A 20,463-nucleotide genomic window follows, 5' to 3' on the forward strand; every position below is an offset into this window, starting at 1 on the left:
AACTTGAGATTATCCTGCTCCAGAGCTAGCAGGATGAAAAAGGAGCCAGAAGGCCTAACTCAAGTGCCAAGAAGTACATCAGTAGTATCACACAACTTCTGTGAGATGCGGCTTACATCAGGAAGCTGGTTAGAAAAAGCGCGTATATCAAGAGTCAAGGCTGAAAATCAATGTAGGTTAGCTTCACATTGCACATGAAACCTGCTCTCCACCCCACGTTAGTCTGTCTGCTGCAGATTGCTGACATATTGGCTTACATGCTCTTACCGAACAAACTGAGTCATGCTGCTTAGACTTGAAAATAAACCTTTTTGTAAAAAGCTCTGCATTCTGCAAGCAGCACAGCCGATTTCATAAAGCTGAGGCTCATGATACATACACTCTTGCCCATTTTGCCCCCAAGACTACCTTTGTGCACTAAACTCATTTCTGCATGCAAAACGCAGTTGTGAAACAGACAGCTACATGCACTCAACTTTAAGAAAAGAGTTAAGCCTTTTCTTAAAGGCCTCTTTATTTTTCAATTCCTTCAAAACAAATTGATTTAAACAAATCAGATGCAAAACACCTGCATTTTAAATTAGCATATATTTTACTGTATCAATCACAGCAACTTCATACAGTAAGATACACAAAAATAGAGCATGGTATCACTTCAATTCAACACAGTTTTGTACTACAGTATTCCATGACATATATACACAGGACTTTTCGTTTTCAAAGCAAGTATAGTCCCTGCTATGTTCACCGTAAAAATTACGTGGCATCACAGTTTTAGTTATTCACTGTAGTGTGAGTAGCCATATGGAAATTGAACTAGTGAACTAGAAGATACACTGTATAGCAGCCAAACAGGCATGACACTTCAGAAGATGAACAAAAACAAAATAACCACCGAAAAGAAAACCACCCTTAGACTGTATTTTAATAGTAAAATTGTTTTTAAATTCTTCACTATATACATAATGTATCTACATTTGTGTCATATTTATATATATATATATTTATAAAAAACATACAAGATTTTGAAAACCTTAAAATCATTCACCTAAACAATATTCACCCCAACCTTCAGGGTCAGCAAGGCAAGACTTGCCTATAACATTATGTTCAGTTGCAGTCGCTTGATTCAGAAATTTCCCTGATTGCTAAATGAACACCATTCACTTTGTTTCTTAGTGCAAACTGTACAGTAACTTATTGTTCTCAGCCCTCTGTAAGACTCTGGTTTCATCTTATTTCCGTAATACTTCTGACACCCATTTATGGCTAAAATTATTTTAGCTATTTTACAACATTAGCCTATATAGTTTCCCCTCTACCTACCTCAAGCCCTCCCCCCACCCAAAAAATGTAAGACGAACGATGATCATTCATGCATGTTTCGATCACACAGGGATCAACGGACATTTAAGTTTAGAAGCCTAGACTCTAACAGTGTTTAAAAAACCCCTAAGTGAATAATTTTAGTGCAAAGTGGACTACATAGTTCACAACTCAGCTAGAATTCTTTACAGATATTTTAAACACATTTAATTCTGCACGTCAGATTAGGTTGCCTGATACTTTGTTCTAACTAGCTAGTTGGAATAAGGAAGTTAGAAGGATTCTTGTGGGTTTCCTTTTCATAAAAATCTAAAGACTATTCATAATCATGTGTTGTTTGGGGGTCAAACTGTACAGAGCCTAGCACAACGGAGTCCTGGTTGTCAGCTAGGGTTCCTACGTGCTACAGTAATACAGATAAATATTATTATCTGATTCACATCCATAACTGATGGGTTTACTTTAACAGGAGTCACAAATGAGCTCTGATTTTTAACCAGGCCAGTGCTTTACTTGCTGGACTATACTACAGATTTTGCAGTGAATTTGGAAGCAAGCATAACATTTATACTTACAATTTCCATAACCACAAAGGAAAAGCATGCACCGAGAACCAAAATCCTGCAATTCTTAGACAAGACTCCACTTAGACTAATGGTAGCCTTATCAGAGGGGGGGGGGGGGGGGGGGCGGGGAAAAAAAAGAAGTCAGATAAAAACCAAAAATTGATCAGAGCCAAGAATATCAGTCTACCACAGTGATTATAATAAGCTATGAAATACAGTACAAGGAAAAACAAAAAGTCACCCGAACAAATAACCCAGAGAGACTTCATAGTTATAATGATTATACCACTTTTAAGAACTCAACATATTAAATATTTATTAAAAATAAACTGTTTCCAAATTACCTATTTACAGTACAAAGAACAGTACTTAATACATGTGCAACACAAAGTAAAGAAAATCTGTACTCATCTGAAAGGACGACACCCTAGGCATAATTTAAATGACATGAATACAGGTTCACCTTTTTAAAATACCATACAGTAAAAACCAGTAGGATGATATTGGCAACACCAGAAAATAAAGCACGTATTACCCAGATTCAGATTATATAAGCTTGAGATAAACAACTGGGAGATAAGGGGAGAAGGAAGAAACATGAAGATGAAAGGAAGAGATGCTGTGGTGTTTGCATTTTGGAGAGCAAGAAATGCAGACACACTTCAAAAAATAGTCCTTGTTGGCAAAAGAAGCCATTCACATATTTCTTGCACATTTTGAAGTCATACTTTATCAAAAATTGGCAGTAGCTTCATTGCTCATAGAAAATGAGAATCTTAATTTTCAGACTTAATTTTCAAGCCTTGCATGGTTTTATTTGGGCAAGGAGATGACTGCAATGTAATAGAAAGGTGTGATGTCACTTTTCTAAAATACAACAGCTGCCAAGTTTTAAAGAAAAATGTGCTCTTCTCCCCCATTTAAATTGAAAAGTAATGATCATTTAGGAGTTACCTAAATTATAGCAGCATGAAATCTAATGTATCTGCAGCATCTGTGAAGCCACAAAAATCAAGAACTGGCACCTGATCACTGAACCATGGTTCCAAATATTTGGACGTGTCGATTTGGTAAGAGGTCAGTGTATTTTCTTATCAGTGGTGTCAGAACATTAGTTAGGATAGCCCTTTCCCCTCCCCCTTTCTTTCCCCTCCAAAACCGACTAATCGAGCCTATCTATAAACTACATGGGACAACTGGGACGATTTATAGTTTAACTGATTGTTAGGCATGAATCTGTGAAGCTCGCTTTTTCTACAGCAGGGATCGTAATAGTAAGCATTGAGGCAAGTGTCACATGAGACTTTTGAGCAAAACGTGCAAGTGTTTGCAGCTCCGGATCGGTTACAAAAGCCACAGCGCGAGGTGCCTGAAGGTTTGGATTTTGAACTGAATTGAGCAGCTCTCTCTTGACTCTGAGTCTGTGACGTGTACTGAGATTTCTCCCTTAAAGCAGACGCAGGAGACAAGCCATCATTTGGAAGTGGTTTGATTGAATAGGCGCTCTGTTTCACTGCTGGGTAGTCCTGCCTAGAGTTGAACAGATTGTCACACTTTTGGCAAACAGAAGTGCCACAAGGTACGCCACAGTTTTGGCACTTGAGGGAAGCTGTCTCTTTGGCTAGGTGGGTGCGTTTGTGGTAAACAGGGTTGGCATCGGTTTTTAACAGCCATACATCAGGCTTAATAGCTTCTTGTCTTTTAAAATTTAACATACTTCTAGAATCAGGATCAGTATATAAATCTAAGTCCTCTTGAGCAGAAAAATAGGAGCTGTAAGGGACATTTGTTCTTAGCATGCCATTGTGATGAGATGAAGTTGGCAAGAATTCATCTGAACACCCATGTGGGGAGCTTGACATTGTCAGAAGAGAGGGTGATGGACGGATAATTTCATCTTTAATGTCATCTTCTGCATCAACTAAAATTGGTTCTTTCCTGAGACTCAGTGAGCTCATCAAAGGTGGCTTCTTACTTTCCCAATAATTATCATATGTGTCCACTGATTTAGAAGGCTTGCTCACCTTTGGCTTGAAATAATCTTTAGAGGCCCTTTCACTAGCCGATTTCTGCAGTACCATTCGTGCCATGGAAGTGTTTAAGTTTTCTTTGCACTCTACACGCCGTTTCATGGCCTCTGAGCAGCCTCTAACATCTTCATTGCTATTTTTTCGTTCATTTATGACATCAATCTCTGAATAACCTTTATCCTTCACTTGCAAGTGAATTTCAAGAAGCTGCTCACATTCCACTTTGGCCAAAAAGAGTTCAAATGAAACCATTTTCACTTGAATGGCTTCAACCTGCTCTTTGAGCTTATACATTGTTCCCAGTTCTTGGACATAGCCCATGTAGTTCAAAATCTGCCTTACGTCATCTTCAGTTAGAGCAGACTTTACATAATAAACAAAGGGTCCAGTGTAGGTCTAAGGGGAGGGAGGGGGGAATAAAAGGAAAACTAGGTTACAAATTCAGTGGTGGACTAGATGCTCAGATAATTGACAGAAAATATATAATTAAATAGAATAATAACAACAGTGAACACATGCAACTCCTATTGCAAGACGACTCCATTTCTGCATCCCTCCTGTTCAGCAGATGGAAATTCCTCACGAGGCAAATTCAAAGTAGGAGAGTTTTCATTCAAATTGAGATGCTGATTAGCATAATGTCCTCCCTGTTGATTTAAATCCACTATGCTATACACTGGCATTAACTTTTATGCGTGTACAAGCAAGTCTACTATGGAAGGTAAAAAGGCAGAGATTTCATGTATTGCCCCTGGACAAGGGGCTTGCTAGAGATAACAGGAACTCAGAATTACTGCGGGAGTACCAAAGTCCTCTTCAGTCCAGCTTTAAATACACTTGAGGTGTGTATGGTTTTTGTGTACCATTACCATGCAGTTTCAAACATCCGTTTTATTTAATTTTATATTAGGTCAAGAACTTCCACTAAAAAAGCCCCGAAAACAAAGATAGGAGTTTATCCTTCTCACGTGGCATACCCGAGATATGTTCTTAAGCTAGTTCAAACTGGTTTGGATTGCAGACAAGAATAGCCTGCCCATCCCATCTCTGTACAGAGCAGGTACTGGATCCATAGTACTTAACCAAAGTCAGTATCAGCAGTGCATCAAGAGATATCCTTGGTGGATCAGCCAGCATTTCAAAGGGCAGAACTTAAGCACAAAGATTTATGGAGGGATCTTGAAAGAAGCTAATTTCCCCCTTGGGGTGTTGGGAGAACTCTCAAATGTTCTAATAACGTTCAAATACTCTGCTAAATAGTGAAATACTGTCTTTTTAAGAAAAAAAAAACAACAAAAATACCCATCACTGGTGCACACAACCTGCAAGTGACTTCAGACACCTATACCAGCAGTGTTTTTATCCAGCTTTCAAGTCTCAAAACTATTCTTGTAGGTCATCTGCTGCATTCATTACTGAAACACTGCAGTGATTTTGTATTAGCATATAAGAACAAGTAAAAGATAAAATAGAGAAATCAACAGCAGAGAAGCCGTTATCTGGCTTCCAGCACCCAAGCTGAGCAATATATAAGTTCCTACTTTTCCCTCTGAGATCCTTGCAGGTAAATAATTTGAAAGTACATTAAAATCAAAACTTTGTTAATTGAGAACCAAAAAACAGGTAGGAGATTCTGGAAACAATTCCTTCAGAGAAGTTCCTTTACCATCATCATACAACGTGTGGGAACCTCAGCAAAGCATCCACTCTAAAGCATGCAATGGTTGTTAGCACCTGTGCTCCATTAATAGCTGTTGCAAGACAAAAATCAAACTTTGAGTGAGCTTAAACACAACTTGACCGCTCAACCCTAGTGAAAGCATCTCCAAGTAGAAATTAAGACACTGCAGCAGGGTAGGCTGAACAAGAACCTTAAATAGGCTCTTTCTCTACTTTATGGTCAAATTATAAATGCTGACGGTATTCATACTTCTGTTCTCCGGATACTCTCACCAGCACAAACTTCACTTATTTTTTTACATAGAAATGTTCCTATGACTTCTGTTTACCAGCTGTATGTAGACAAAGATATACAACCATGCTAATAGGTGGAAAAAAGAAGTCTTTAAAGGAAATGCATGAAATGTATTAAAACAAAGAAAAATAAATCATGCTCTCTCTATGGCCACACGAAGTGTCTTACCTTAATATTTCTGAACTCCTTTTTCCAGGGGTAAAGAAAGAGATTAATTCCAACTGTCTCGAGCATGCCGAATGCATTATGGAGAGAATGTAAACTTGAGGATTTCACAGATCTCAGTGAGTTTTCAGCCATCTCATAAAATTTTATCAACCGGAATCTATAAAACGGATCAATTTTGGGAAGGCAAAGTAAGGCTGCCGCTGCCACTCGCAAATACTCATCATTAATAGGACGCTGCTTGTTGTCAGAAGCATTCAGTTTGCATTCATGGAACTGTACATATTTCCTAAATAAATCGTCTTTATATTTTGTATCCATTGAAATCAGTTTTTGTCTCACACTTGGGCAGCTACCTCGTCTCTTTCATGGTTATTCAGCTGCAGGTTGATTATCTGGCATTAAGAATCTTCAGTAATGGCAACTCTTCTGGAATAAAAATTGAAAACAAAGACAAGTCATCACAGTTGCATAAATCCCAGATGTCCACAGCATCTATCTCCTTCACAGGATTCTACGAAATGGTTCACAGAACACCAGCTCCCAGAACAGCCTCTTTAGGTTTCCGAAAAAGAACAAGAGCCTACAGAAGTGCTGCTGTCCTGCTTTTCACTGTCATTCTGAATTCCTCTTCCAGTTATCCACGTAAAACAGCATAACAAACCCACATGGAGGAAGGCACTGAGAGTTTGATACAATAAACCTGGGGCAGGCTCAAGCTCAGACTGAGTGTTCCTTGGCTCAAGGAATCAAGGCAAAAGTAACTCACAACAAAAAAAATGAAAGGAGAAGCATGAGTTTTTAGGGTCTCTCCTCCGCATTTTATTTTGCCCTTTCAGATCAAACAACTTAGCACAAACATTACTCTAATTCTTTTTCCCTGCACAACGAAATAAAGATTTTAAAAACAAAGAAGTTTTACTTCACTCAACTTGGGAAAGCATCTACTTTTATTTTTTTTCCTCTAGTGGCACAGGACTGCCCCTAGACTGAGCAAATTAATTTACTTTGCCTTTCTATTTCTAACATTTTCTAGGCTTTTGACTGCCACTCACATTACACCTGATGGCACACCCAGGCCATCACTGTGCTGGGAGAGCTCTGCAGCCGTCTCACAGAGAACACACTTCCCTGATTGCTGCAAACTACAGCCAAAGTTTCAGCTGAATGCTGGCAGCTGCAAAGAAGATTTTCATCATTTCAGAAAAAAGCTACACCTGCCATTTTTAGCTGCTTTATTAGAACAGAGCAAAATAATTTCTGTTTTTACATCATGTACACTTTTGTTTGCGGGGATAGCTGTTTTTATGTATATACTGCTCTACATTTTCACTTCACTGAGCTCACAGAAAAAGCTGGTGACAAAAGAAGCTTCTAATGCTACTTTACCAAACCCAAGGTAATTAACAGGCCAACAGACTCCATTTCCATCCTCTCTGCCCGAGGAGCTTGTGATCAAAAAGCACACAATGCGCTTTGGTTTTTTAAGCAAAAACACAATCCAGCCCTTACGGACTTCCCAACTGTGAATCAAGTGGAGGGGAGGCAGGAGAAATCAATGTACTGCTTTGGCTGTAGTCAGTCTGAAACGGCTCTTTAGAAAAGACTTTCCACCCAATACTAATTTCAGCTGCTAGAATACTGATCAATGCCCCCACACACTCCAGTTAAAATCACTGTTAAGAGCAAAATTAACTGAATGAAAGGAGCCATAATACAAAATACATGGGAGGGGGACCACAAAAATACCCACCACTACAAACCAACAACCAATAGGCCAGGAAAACAAACAAACAAACAATCAACAGCCTAGCAGTTAATAATACTTGATGAAAGGGTGTGCTTAATAGCAACACCAAGTGGGAAAAGTTAACTAGCAGTTCAATTTCTGCTCAAAGGCACGCTGTTCCCAGTTTCCCCACGATCAGAATTTGCACTGATGTCAAGAGACAAGCTGTGAATCACAGGAAGTGCAGAGTTCTAAATTAACATCTGAGCATAAGGGACAGGAGTGAACCCCTCTCTCTTCCCAAGATCTTTCCTCCTTAAGTTGTGCAAGATTAAGTCTGCGGACAAAGACAACAAAACGTCTGTTCCTCAGCAAGAAGAGCTCCACAAGACAATTTCAGAGAAGGATCTTTGTCTGGCACATCAGTTATACACCCCCAGGACAGGGAATGATCCTGTGCTGACAATGATTATGTATTACAGTTCTTCCACCCCCACTGTTAATAACTACTAAACAAAAGTGCTTGGTTACACATATGAGACGTCAGGATTAGGAAAGTCCCCAAATGAAAGGAAAGTCCTTCATCAAAGCCCTGCGGACTGTGACACTGCAAAGCCACTGCTAACTCTGATTTTGACTTGCAGTTTGTACACAAAGCAGAGTTCACACAGCCAAAAAGCAAAACACGACAAAGCAAGCACCCCAGCAAGCCTTCACTGAGCTGCTCCTCTGCACCAGATCTTCCAGAAGCAAAACATCCCTGCCCCAGGCAGCCCATCCAGTACCAGGCAGGCTCCAAACAGCTAACAACCATGGTTACAAGGCTCAAGAAAAACCTCAGCATGCGAGCAGGTACAGATAAATATAGTTTTAAGAAGCACACTAGCTGATAGAACAGATGGAACAAGGCCGTTTTGCTGCAAATGATTGACCAAAACCCTCGTGATTTCATTGGAGATGCATGAATAGTTCTGATCAGAGTCCAGTTTTTGCTGGTAAGACAAGAAAACGTTTCTGTCCACCTCCTGGGTCAAAACCTCCGCTGAGGGAACCAACCACTCTGCCCACCCGGGGCTGCCTGGCAGGGCACTGTCATGCAAAAGCCTTTATGGAAGCAGGGGAGGAACACCGGGCAGGTACAGCCTTCCCCTGCCCCACGCCAAGGAGACCAGAAACGTCAGGCTTGCACCAAAGACTTGAAAAGGAAATTATCCCGACGACAAAGGCTATTTAATAGCCCGAGAGCACCCCGCACCGCCGGGGAAATCCAGCCCGTGAGCCGAGGGGGAGGCAGCAAACGACACGCCAACGCAAACCGGCTCCGAGCCGCTCCGCACCCTGGTTCTCCCACAGACACTTGTTGCAGAGACGCCCGGTCCGGCTGGGAGAGCGGGAGGGGGCCAGCCGCTGCCAGGAGCCGCAGGCACGGCCCCGAGAGCCGCCTGCGCTTCCCCAGCGCCAGCGGCACTCACCGGCCACGGCACCCCGAGCCGGCCCCGCCGGGGCTGCCCCCAGCGCCCCGCCGCAGAGGGGCGCAGCGCCCGTCGCCCCGCCCCGGCAACCCACCACCCCGGGCCCTCAGCGGCCAGCACTGCGCCGGGGGACCCGGCCGGGCAGAGCCCCCCCCGCGCCGGCCGAGCCCGTCCCTCACCGCTCCGCGCCAGGCCGCGCCTGCCGCCCGGGACCCGCCGCCGCTCTGCCGGAAGCGCCCGGTGACCCGGATGCGGACCGCGGACCCCTCGGCCCCTCACACGCTCCCGCGACGTCCCAGTAGGGGCCACCCCACCCCCCCCCGGAAGAGCTGCCGGCTAGCCCAGCGGCGCAGCACGCCCGCCCTCACAGCTCGGCCTCCCGGCACCAGCCCGGGGGCTGCCGGCGGCCAGCGGGAGGGGGCGGCTGACAGCGGCGCCCCGGAAGTAGATGGCGTGGGCGGGGCACCGCCTCCTGCCGTTGGGATGCACTTCCGCCGCGTGACGTCGGCGGGGCGGGGCGGCCTCCTCAGGGCCCGCCCGGCTGCGGGGCTGAGCCGCCCCCGGGCTGGACCCAGCTCCCGGGCCGGACCCCTGGGGCTGAGCCGCGGGCCCGTGGGGCGGGCGGGGAGGAAGAGGCGCGGGCCGCGACTGCCAGGATCGCTTGGTGCGAGGGCAGCCAGGGCGGGCAGCACCCGGGCCCCTCCTGCCCCGCGGGCCTGCTCTGCGCTGCCCCGTCCCACGCGCGGCCGCGGCGGCTCCGTGTGGGAGCGTGGAGGCGGCGTGTGCGTTCGGGAGCGGGAGCGCGCTGGGCTGCGGCGGGATTCGGCTAGCTCCTGCCCCAGGAGCTGCGCACGGCTGGGGCCGGGGGCTGGGCCCGGTGGCGCCCCAGCGCCAGGAAGGCCCCGCTGCCGGCTGGAGCCTGGGGGCGAAGCGCACGAGGAGCCTGCCAGCCGGCGTGCGGGGCAAGGAGCGTAACCGGGGCACGGAGCGGCCGTGCCTGGGGGATGTGCTATGCACCGGCAGTAACAAAGATCGATCGTTAAATCTTTGCTCTCCTATCGATAGCTTGTGTGTTGCGTTAGAAACGACGGTGAGGGGCCGTGTGGCTCCTTCCTTGAAAAGTCAGTAGTTTTTCTAAAGCCAGAACAGCCCTAGAAGCAAACGAGGGAGAGGACAGCGCTGCGTCCCGCCGCCGGCGGGGCACCCCGGCCAGCACTGCGGCGGCTGGGCACGGACCGGGCTTGGCGTTAGCCCGCCGCCAGGCACCCCCCCGCCCGCTGCCGCCATGGCGCTGGGCTGCCGGTGAAACCCTTCCGTTCCCATGCCCGCCGCCCGGTCCCGCCGGGCAGCACTGCGCCAGCTCCCTGCGGGCAGACGGGTTGGCGCCCCGGGGCGCGGCAGCGCCAGGCCACCCACCAGCGGGAAGCCACGCCCACAGTGCGGACACGCCCTGGGGCGGTGCTGCGCCTGCGCACGGGCCGCTCCCCCGTTGGCGGGCGGGGCGGGGCGGGGCGCGGCGGCGGGAAGATGGCGGTGGCCGGTGGCGGTGGCTCCTCCCGGTCCCCGGAGCGGCGGCACGACCCGCTGTCACGTTTCACCTGCCCCGTGTGCCTGGAGGTGTACGAGAGCCCGGTGCGGGTGCCCTGCGGACACGTGTGAGCGACTGCTGGCGGCGCGGGGCGGGGCCAGGCCGGGCCTGCGGTGGCGGTGGTTTGGGGCCCTGGAGCCCTCGGTGGGAGGGCAGCTGGACCTAGGCCCGGGCCCGCAGGCGGCTTCCTCGGCGGGGGCAGCGAGGCCTTGGTGAGGGGCCGTGGCTCGGTTACCCCTAGAGCTCCCCTTTCTCCACTCCGGGGGCGAGGTAGGCAGGGCTGCTGGTTGTGCGGCCGGGCTGGATCCCGCTGGGGGCCGGGGGATGAATCGGCGCTGCCTGAGGAGAGGGGGCCCCCGCGGGCCCTTCCGCTTTTCAGCAGCGCCATACCGGTGGCCTGGAGCTTTCCTGAAAAACGAAAGGGGGAAAAAAACCCAACCAACCCTAATCGGCAGGGGAAAAACCTAATATTCTTTCACTTTCAGTATCTTTCCCTTCTGGAGGATGTGCAAACCAAGGGAGCAGAGCGCTGTCCGAAAGCTAAGGACACCGAGCATGATGAGCTAGACTCCTCCCTTCATGCACAAATGTCAACAGGCTGCTCTTGTATTAGATATAATTTCTTGAGACTCCTTTATTGGTTAGGGCAGAAGAATTGGAAGGGCTCTGGATGGTTACGCTGTGTGTCCAGCGGGGCTGTTCTTACCACCCACTGTTTTTCTCGCATCCTAGCTTTTGCACTCCGTGCCTGCAGGAATGTCTTAAGCCGAAAAAGCCGGTTTGTGGGGTCTGCCGCAGTACCCTGTCACCTGGTAGCAGAGCTCTGGACTTGGAAAAGCAAATTGAAACAACAGAAACCACTTGCAATGGCTGCAATAAAAAAGTATGAAAGTATTTGGAAACTTAAGTGCATGAAGTGTGCCTGCTCAGCCATACTGCTTAGAGGGAAATAAAGTGCTTGCTCTTCAGCTTTCTGCAGCATCAGGTCAAAATGTTTGTTCTGATAAGTGCTAATTTATATAAGTAGCACCCAAGTGTTGACATTTTTGCCACAGGTTTTTATTGGTACCTGTTCAGAAAGTGAATTTCAAATGAAAGATACTGATTTTAAAATTATAGCAAAATATTGCTTCTGAAGCTGCTTCTGTGAGCATGTCTCTGTGGGAGGAACATTGTAATGAAACAGTGGATGTGGGTTTTAGATAGCGATCTCTTGGCTCTTAAATAGAAATTTATTTGCTTCATTTGAAATAGTTATGAGTCAAAGTTGTCTTATATGGGTGCTATATTCCATAGACTTATTGTTTGTTAGTGTCCTGCATGTTGAGTAACAGGAAGGATGCCATACAGATACTATCTTTCTCTTTGTAAAGTTGAGCTTCTTAGCATTAATTGAATGCAAAGAACATATCAGCAGATGGCAAAACAACAAGAAAAGGATAGTTAGACACACGAAGGGGGGGTAGCATTACACTTAATTTCACTTTTTATTTTTGGGTAGTATCTTCATTCCAGCAGACAGGAAACTGTAGGGCCTTGAATTACAGATTTCCTTATTGTAAATTAGCAATCAGTCTCCACCAAAATCTTTACTAAAAGCCAAATTATTTTCCATACACTGTCTCTTCTCCTCAGTGACTAGGTAAACTAGCTTTACCCAAAGGTTTCTTTTTTTTTGTACTATAGTATAGATTAAGAAAAGTGAGCTTTTCTGAACAGTGTTGTATTTGTAAAATATTACAGGCAGCAAAATTACGGGTTAACTAATCTATAATCTCAAAGCTTTCTGCCTTGCCAGCTGAAGTGTTTGGGTTTTCCTGCTTTAACACTGTCTGCAGAAATGTGCTCTGTTTTACTTTTTTACTGCTTCTGCTTAAAAATGTGGAAGTAACTGCAAATAGTTTAAATTAACCTTGCTATGCAATTGTTGCTGGTGCAGATGTATCTCTCAAAGATGCGTAGCCATGCAGCTTCTTGTTCAAAGTACCAGAATTATATAATGGAAGGTGTGAAAGCCGTAACTAAAGAACCACTTCACAACACCAGGTAACTAGCTCTTCTCTGGAAATACTTGTCCTTTTTTGTGTCACACACAAAAAAAAAAATTAAGTAAAAGCAGGCTTTACCTCTTTGTTCAGTTTGTGTGTTAATTGTTTTAATCCTTTCACATAATTAAAAACTAAGCCTTAATCCTGCAAATGACTGTGCACAGGCAAGTATGCACAAGACGTCTTTAAGATCAGGGTACTCGGTAAAAGTAACTATTTTTTTAAATAAAACCTTTCTTTCTGGCTCTTGATTTTAGTAACTGATAATGAAGGGAAGTCAGCATTGACTGTAGCGCATTCATCTGCATTGTAGTGCACTGGGTGTTATCCTGTGCATTTAAAAAGTAGTGATAAATTACACTCATAACATTTACAGAACTATCTTTCTGTGTAAATATGGATGATATTCAGAGTTACTTAAAATATTGTTAGGGATTACAAGTTGAGGGTTAAAATTAGCCTGTCTTAACTGCATAGAATAAGATTATTGCTTTGAGTAATTTATATTCTTAAGAGCTAGTAAGACAACTTTCAAGTATTGAATCCTAAAGTTTTTACTTTTAACTTTCTTACAATAAGTAATCTCTTTTCTCCCCCCAACCAGGAACTTCCCAAATCGCTTTACCTTTCCTTGTCCCTACTGCAGCGAGAAAAACTTTGATCAAGAAGGACTAGTTGAACACTGCAAAACATTGCACAGCATGGATGCAAAACAAGTGGTAATAAAAAGTCTTGGTGCAAGAATTGCAATGAAGTCTAGTCTTAAATCCCTTTGAAACAATGAATTAGAGACTTACTCTTGAAGTTAAGTACATATTTATAATTATTCCTGTTGAAGTCAAATGTGGGAATGCTGTTGTCCTGGTTTTGGCTGGGATAGAGTGAATTTTCTTCCTAGTAGCTGGTACAGTGCTGTGTTTTGGATTTTGGATGAGAGTAATGTTGATAACGCACTGATATTTTTAGTTGTTGCTAAGCAGTGTTTATACTAAGTCAAGGATTTTTCAGCTTCTCGTGCCCTGCCAGCGAGGAGGCTGGGGGGCACAAGAAGCTGGGAGGGGACACAGCCAGGACAGCTGACCCAAACTGGCCAAAGGGATGTTCCGTACCATATGACGTCATGGTCAGTATATAAACTGGGGGGGAAAGCTGGCCGGGGGCCGCTGCTCAGGAACTGGCTGGGCATCAGTTGGTGAGTGGTGAGCAACTGCATTGTGCATCACTTGCTTTGTATATTCTAATTCTTTTATCATCATTATTATTATTATTTTCTTTCTTTTCTGTCCCATTAAATCGTCTTTATAGCAACCCACAAGTTTTTTTGCTCTTAGTCTTCTCTCCCCAATTCCGCTAGGGCAAGGAGAGTGAGCGAGTTGCTGTGTGGTGCTTAGTTGCCAGCTGGGATTAAACAATGACAGCTGTTCATGCATTTAACTTTTACATAATTTTGATGTTGGTTTTTGATACGTTCTCTGGAGGTGACTAGTTTATTCCTGTTGCAGCTAGGTCACATCCTTCTTTCATATTTGAAAAATGGTAGACATTGAAAGTTAATTATGCACAGTAACAAAGATCAAATTAATAAAATGTAATTTGAAAAAAGACATTTAATTTTCTCCTCTGCTATTTTCAGCAAGAAGATAATATAAACCATTGGGAAAAATGCTTGCAAAAAATAGTATATCACTCTAGTAATCTTTATCTGCTGATACTCCCTCTTCATGTAAGAGGAATTGTGCAACATGGAGCTGTATTTGAAACTTCCATTTTTCTAGAAGGTTTTTTGAATTCCAAATTATTTAGAAAAAAGTTACTTTTTCCTCTTGGAGTGAAGTGATCTTTACAAAGGAGATCAAGAAAACTTTTCTGTTACTGAGAAATAAAGGCTGAACTTTTGTAAAGCAAACAGCTGTGGTGAATTCCGATTCTCAGAATGTAGGGAGAAGGCTAAGCCTTTCCGTTTCAGAGACGTGAGACAAAATTATTGAGGGTTATTTGAGGCTTTTGTATTAAATGTCCCAGCAAAATATTTGACATAATTTTGCATATAGAATACTAGTTGTCATAAACCTCAAATTTCAGTCTTCCATACTGTCTCTGTCCTGCACTTCCTACTGTAAATGTTAAAGCACTTAACCACTGGGGCTTAATTGGCTTTTTTGGGTTTTTCTTGAAGGTTTGCCCAATTTGTGCCTCAATGCCATGGGGAGATCCAAATTACAGGAGTGCTAACTTCATGGAGCACCTTCAAAGGCGACATCGCTTTTCGTATGATACTTTTGTGGTATGTGTTTCCTCACCTTTGGAATACATCCTGATGATTCTTAAAAGCCCAACATTTTTTACTTAGCCACTACTGTGACATCTCATCCATGCAGATAGTATCGTGAGAGAAATTAGATTATTGGCAAGTCAAGAGAAAAAACAGCTTTTTTTCTGTTCTTATCTGGTGTTGTATTAACCAGCACGGCTGTTGCAGTAAAGGAATTTCTGTACTCTTTGTCCATAGGATTATGATGCTGATGAAGATGATATGATGGCACAGGTTTTGATGCGTTCCTTACGGGATAAATGAACCAACTAGAAGATTAACTGTAAAACCAAGCTTCCATGAGGGGGAAATGCCCAGCATCCTCGCATGTCTCCCTGTACATCCCAAGATTAACTCAGGCATCCTGAAATACGGAATACTTTAATCCCTGTCTTGGTTTCAAATCCTGGTTTGGTATTTCTGTACCACTTAATCTTTTGTTAACATGCTCTTTGCCGTTTAACCCTGTCAGCCTGATTTTCTTACTTGCTTCAACACACAGCTTGATTGTAGATCAACATGGAGGAGACAAATCTGTTTACTTATACCTATTTCTTGGTTTCTACTGCAGTTGTGTTCATTTGACTGTCTTAAAAACATTCCAAATGGAATGTCCTGAACTAGTTAATAACTATATCTTCCCTATCTCAGTTACATATCTTAAATGATAGTATGAGAGGTGTATTTGTAGCTGTTTTCCTTTAGTGAGACCTCTAGGTGCTAACCGTAATTGTCAGACCAGCTCTCATTTAAAGTGACCTATAATGCCTGTGATTTCATGATGTTTCCCAGTGTTTAAATTCTTATAGGCAGCGTCTCAACTATATGGAAAACATGTCTTCAGTATGAGTCTTCAAACTACAAACTTCCTTAGCCAATCTTTGCACCTGTGTAAGCAACTAGTTCAAAATATTTTACTTCTATGCATGATTATTACTTTCTTCCATAATTTCTAGCCTGGAAAATAAACTTTAATGTTGGTCTTAGTTAAAATGCATCATTTTTAAACTATTTTAGCAAATATGAATTGTATTTGCTGGCTTTATGATTGAACTGGTGTTTTTGAAACTGATTTTCTAGTGATTTTAAGCCTTATGCTGATAGGGGAATTCAGAAGTTTTTTTCAATACCTCTGCTTTCTATTTGAACTAAAATTTTCGTATATATATATATTCCTAGTTTTCCCATCTCTCAAGGCAACCTGGTAGCAAAACTAACCAATAATTCATAGCACTTGCATAGTTTCTGCATTACAGATTTGAACAGCTATTTTGAATTCCTGTTCTTCATTTAAATATTGCTAAAGTAGCTGAAGCTGTACTTAGATTGTTTTCCATATAATATTATGTGTATAGTATGCAGGTATAGCTTTCAAAGGAGAAGTAAAATATAACCAAGAAAGCAGGATGACAATTCCAGCACGTGGTAAATGGATACTCTGTATTCAAGTCTATGCCTTTACTATAGAGATTCCTTTTCAGTTTAACATTCTCATTAACTGCACAGTCAAGATGCTGAGATCTAATGATCTAAGACATCTGAACAGAACTTGTAAATCACAGTAGTGTTGAGATGTCTAGTCTAATTTAAGCATGATTAATTGGAGCAGTGGACCTGCACCGCCACAGAATTGAATACTAATTAATATATTTGAGCAGTAAACTTAGTATCACTGCACTCGGCAGACTGCAGCATAGCCTTATACTTAAAACGATGAAACATGCCCCGTTATGTCAGCCAGACCTCTAACGTTGAAGTTGAACTTGGTTTTAGTATGTTTTCCCCAACTTGGTATGGGCTGTTACAGACTCATCCTCAAGTGTCTGCTTGGTGACTGGAAGCTCAGCCTTGGGGTGGGGCGGGCGGGAGAAGGAAATCTCATGGTACTGTGGAAGAAGTACTGTGTTTGGGTTTGATTATTTTTAATGCTCGATCTGCAAAGTCATTAAAATGTATTAGTGGTTGGATGGGGATTTCTGGGTTCTGGCTAGAACACAGTTTGGGTGATACCCATTGACTCTCTAGATTTCTGCTCCTATTCTAAGTGCACTTCCATGCAATTCTGATAAAATGTTTTAAAAAGCAGTTAGAAGCTTCCGAGCAATTACTTTGTCATGTTCTTGAATTTTGAAGACAACTACAAATAAAGGTCATTTAATTTATAAAATCCTATCTTGATGTCAACTCCTGTCATTTCTTCCTCATGGTCTGTATATTTCATTTCAGCGCCTCCTTAAAAACACTTCTTGCTGGCTGTGGGGCGCTGCAGGGAGCAGCTGCAGGGACTTGAACTTCTGGCTTCCATTAAATATTCTGTACTGATTAGTTGCAACTTCGTTTATAATCTTTCAAACAGTGGACCCATGCAGGTTATGAAAAAATAGTTCAGATTAAGTTCAGATTGAGCTCTGCTAGAGCTGGCCAGAATACTGCAGGTGCGGTCTGGTGCCTGAATACTTTTACATGCCTCAGAAACAAACCACCCTAGAGTTGCTTACTAAGTCCTGGAAGTGCGACTATCCAGCAGGGCTTTTCTGTTGAAATCTGTAAAGCCCCCTTAGCTTATAATCTTCTAGCTGTGAAATTTGGGATGTTTATACCTTTGTGTCGTCCTCCGTTTAGGTAGCTTCAAATGAGGAGGTGAAGGCTGGCTTGCAGCGATGGCTGGTCAGAAAACGCTTGTGCAGAGTACCCTAGCTGCACAGACCTGCCCCTGGACTGTACAACTTGGGTTTGATCTGCATCAATTGATTACTTGGAAGAACTTGATAGAAGGTATAGGCCAAAAATACTGACTGGAAAACGCATGCTAATTCTACTTTAACTTTGATTATGTCAGTGTATGAATAAGAAGCCGTGTTCCGGCACCTGCTACCCCGGTAACAGTGGGGTTCGCAGCACTGCTTTCTATGCTGCGGAGAGCATCCCTAGAACCACTTGGGAGGTAAACCCAGCCATAGGCTTCCACTTACTCTAGCTGCTGAAAAGTTTTGTGTCTCTGTGCTGCTGACTTCGTCAATTTAACAAAAGCAAAGGTGTTTACACATGCTGTGGTATGTCTTACGGATACTTGCCGGTTGATTTAAAAAGACATTCTGTTGAGAGGTGAATGTGTTCTGTGTATAGGCTTGATTCATCTCCTTTGTATGCAGAAACTCATGATGAAAAAAAACCTTATTATGGAACAAGCTAGTCTGGGCTTCTAAATCCAGTGGAATGTTACTGCAGAAGAGTGGAGGACTCTGCCAGAGCTGCTCGCACCTTGTCAGCAGCTGATACTGTAGCCACAGCAGATCCCAAGTGCCCATTGTTGGTGATAATGTAATTGGGCCACCTCAGACCTGTGAAATTCTCCGTGTCTGGCACGAGGAGTCAGCCTTAGGAGGACAATTAGCTCAGAGGGAGAGGGACAGAGTGGGAAGAGACAAGCTTGCAGTTGAACTGTTTTTTAAATTAATCTGTCTCTAGTTAAAGATTAAGCCTAATAGGTCTGATAAATTGTTGTCAGCTTTAATTACCTAACACAAAAGCATTGCTTCATCTGGAATTACAGCAGTAACGCCACATGCTACACACACCCCAGTTTCCTTATGCTGCGGGGGGGATGAGGTAAAGGATCCCATCTGTAATGGAACATTAATGGTATATTCTGGGTCCTCATGTCACCTGATTGGCAAAGGCACAGCGAATTTGCATTGAGGCCTTTGGCCAGCTATACTGGATGGTCACTGGTAAGACTAGCATAAGAAGGATTAACGTCTCGTGCAGTACCAAGGCTATACTGTCACGGAAAAGCAGATGAGGGATGGGCTCACAGTCCTAAAGCTTTTCTTTAGTTTAAATAAACTAAGAGTGACAACAAGGCATTCGCTTGTTTTGGGGTTGGGGTTTTGTTTGTTCTTCTAATGCAGAGCTTCATAGAATCATTTAGGTTGGAAAAGACCTTTAAGATCATCAAGTCCAACCATTAACCCAGCACTGCCAAGTCCACCACTAACCCATGTCCCTAAGCACTGCATTTATGTTTCTTAAACACCTCCAGGGATGGTGACTCCACCACCTCCCTGGGCAGCCTGTTCCAATGCTGGACCACCCTTTCAGTGAAGACATTTTTCCTAACGGCCAGTCTAAACCTCCTGTGGCACAACTTGAAGCCATTGCCTCTTGTCCTCTCGGTTGTTACCTGGGAGGTGAGACTGACCCTCACCTGCCTACAGCCCCTGTCAGGCAGTTGTAGGGAACATGCACTTGTCACATGCTTCACGTCACAGCTGCGTTGGTCCGTGCTTCATTCTTCAAAAGCACCTCAATTTTTTATGAGTAAACTACATTACTCTCCTGGTAATACAAATGAGGACTGTTGAAACCACTAAGAAAACTTCCTTTTCCTTCCCTGCTCCTTCCCCAAAACTCCGGAAAATATTCAACACGTAGTGAAAATAAGCGTGGTTGCTGCAGGCTTGGGTCTGTCTTCTAGTCCTTGCATTTGTTCGGTCTTTACCTAGGACTCAGACACTGGACTTAAAAAAAATAACCCAGTGGAGCTTCTGGGAGCTGTTTTAGTGCCCCCATGCAACCAGTTCCCTTCCATAACTTGAGCGTAGGGGGAATAAACCCCAGTGGCTGGAGCGGTGGCAGGCACGGTGTGAGCCGACAGCAGAGGGAGGTCTTGCATTTTGGAGAGAACCTCCCGGCCCGGTGCTGGTCCTCCTCCTCCTCCACAGGGCTCAGGGGCCAGCGGTGGGTTTCACGCAGCTTCTCCAGTCTTGCAGTGAGGGTGCACACCTCATTCCCACACCTCGTGGCCAGAACTTCTCTTTGCTCCATCCCAGTCCCCCTTGGCAGCAGGAGCTTTGTTCTGTGGCAGGATATTTGAGATGTTTCATGTAGCCATGGGGCCGAGAAAGGTAAAAAGAATTTGCGGCGGATTTGCGCTCTGGAGGTGGATAGAGTGTGCCTGTGAGCTCCCTGGGCCAGCCCATGTGGGCCTGGGAGTGGATCTGTGCCACGGGCAGGTGGCAGGGCAGCTCTGAGCACCCGTGGCTCAGCTGCTGCCAGAGCCCAGTGCGCTGGTGCAGGGTGGGACGGCTAGAAGCCACTGCCATTTCCAGCCTGTGAATCATTGCTGAGCTTCCCCTTGCCTCTGGTCTCCTGCTCTCCATCCCGTAGCACTCTGGCTCACCAGCACAGGTAGGTCAGGTTGCTTTCTCCCCTTGATCTCAGTTTTTCCTCTAGCACATGCAGGTTTTTTCC

General features: G+C 44.4%; 3 protein-coding genes across 3 annotated transcripts in view; 1 reads left to right on the forward strand and 2 right to left on the reverse strand.

Annotated features, from left to right (window-relative positions):
• The window catches only part of LOC130156003 (opsin-5-like), a 45,049-nt gene extending 38,850 nt beyond the window's left edge, over window positions 1-6,199 (reverse strand). Inside the window, exon 1 of the mRNA XM_056354065.1 lies at window positions 6,066-6,199. The gene's annotated coding sequence lies outside the window, so the exon portion shown is untranslated. The remainder of the gene's footprint in view (window positions 1-6,065) is intronic.
• Window positions 574-9,704, reverse strand: SPATA2 (spermatogenesis associated 2). The gene is made up of 3 exons (XM_056354064.1): window positions 9,443-9,704; window positions 6,066-6,491; window positions 574-4,318 (listed from the first exon to the last, which is right to left on the reverse strand). Exons 2-3 carry the CDS (start codon window positions 6,381-6,383, stop codon window positions 3,065-3,067), a joined length of 1,572 nt encoding a protein of 523 aa, XP_056210039.1. The 5' UTR covers window positions 6,384-6,491; window positions 9,443-9,704; the 3' UTR covers window positions 574-3,064.
• Window positions 9,705-10,757: 1,053 nt separating this feature from the next.
• Window positions 10,758-17,382, forward strand: RNF114 (ring finger protein 114). The gene is made up of 6 exons (XM_056354215.1): window positions 10,758-10,918; window positions 11,584-11,734; window positions 12,791-12,897; window positions 13,504-13,618; window positions 15,076-15,183; window positions 15,409-17,382. The coding sequence occupies exons 1-6, from the start codon at window positions 10,791-10,793 to the stop codon at window positions 15,472-15,474; spliced, it is 675 nt and encodes a 224-aa protein (XP_056210190.1). The 5' UTR covers window positions 10,758-10,790; the 3' UTR covers window positions 15,475-17,382.
• Window positions 17,383-20,463: the final 3,081 nt, after the last annotated feature.

This window comes from Falco biarmicus, chromosome 10 (assembly GCF_023638135.1).
Source record: "Falco biarmicus isolate bFalBia1 chromosome 10, bFalBia1.pri, whole genome shotgun sequence".
In the NCBI taxonomy this organism is placed as follows: Eukaryota; Metazoa; Chordata; class Aves; order Falconiformes; family Falconidae; genus Falco; species Falco biarmicus.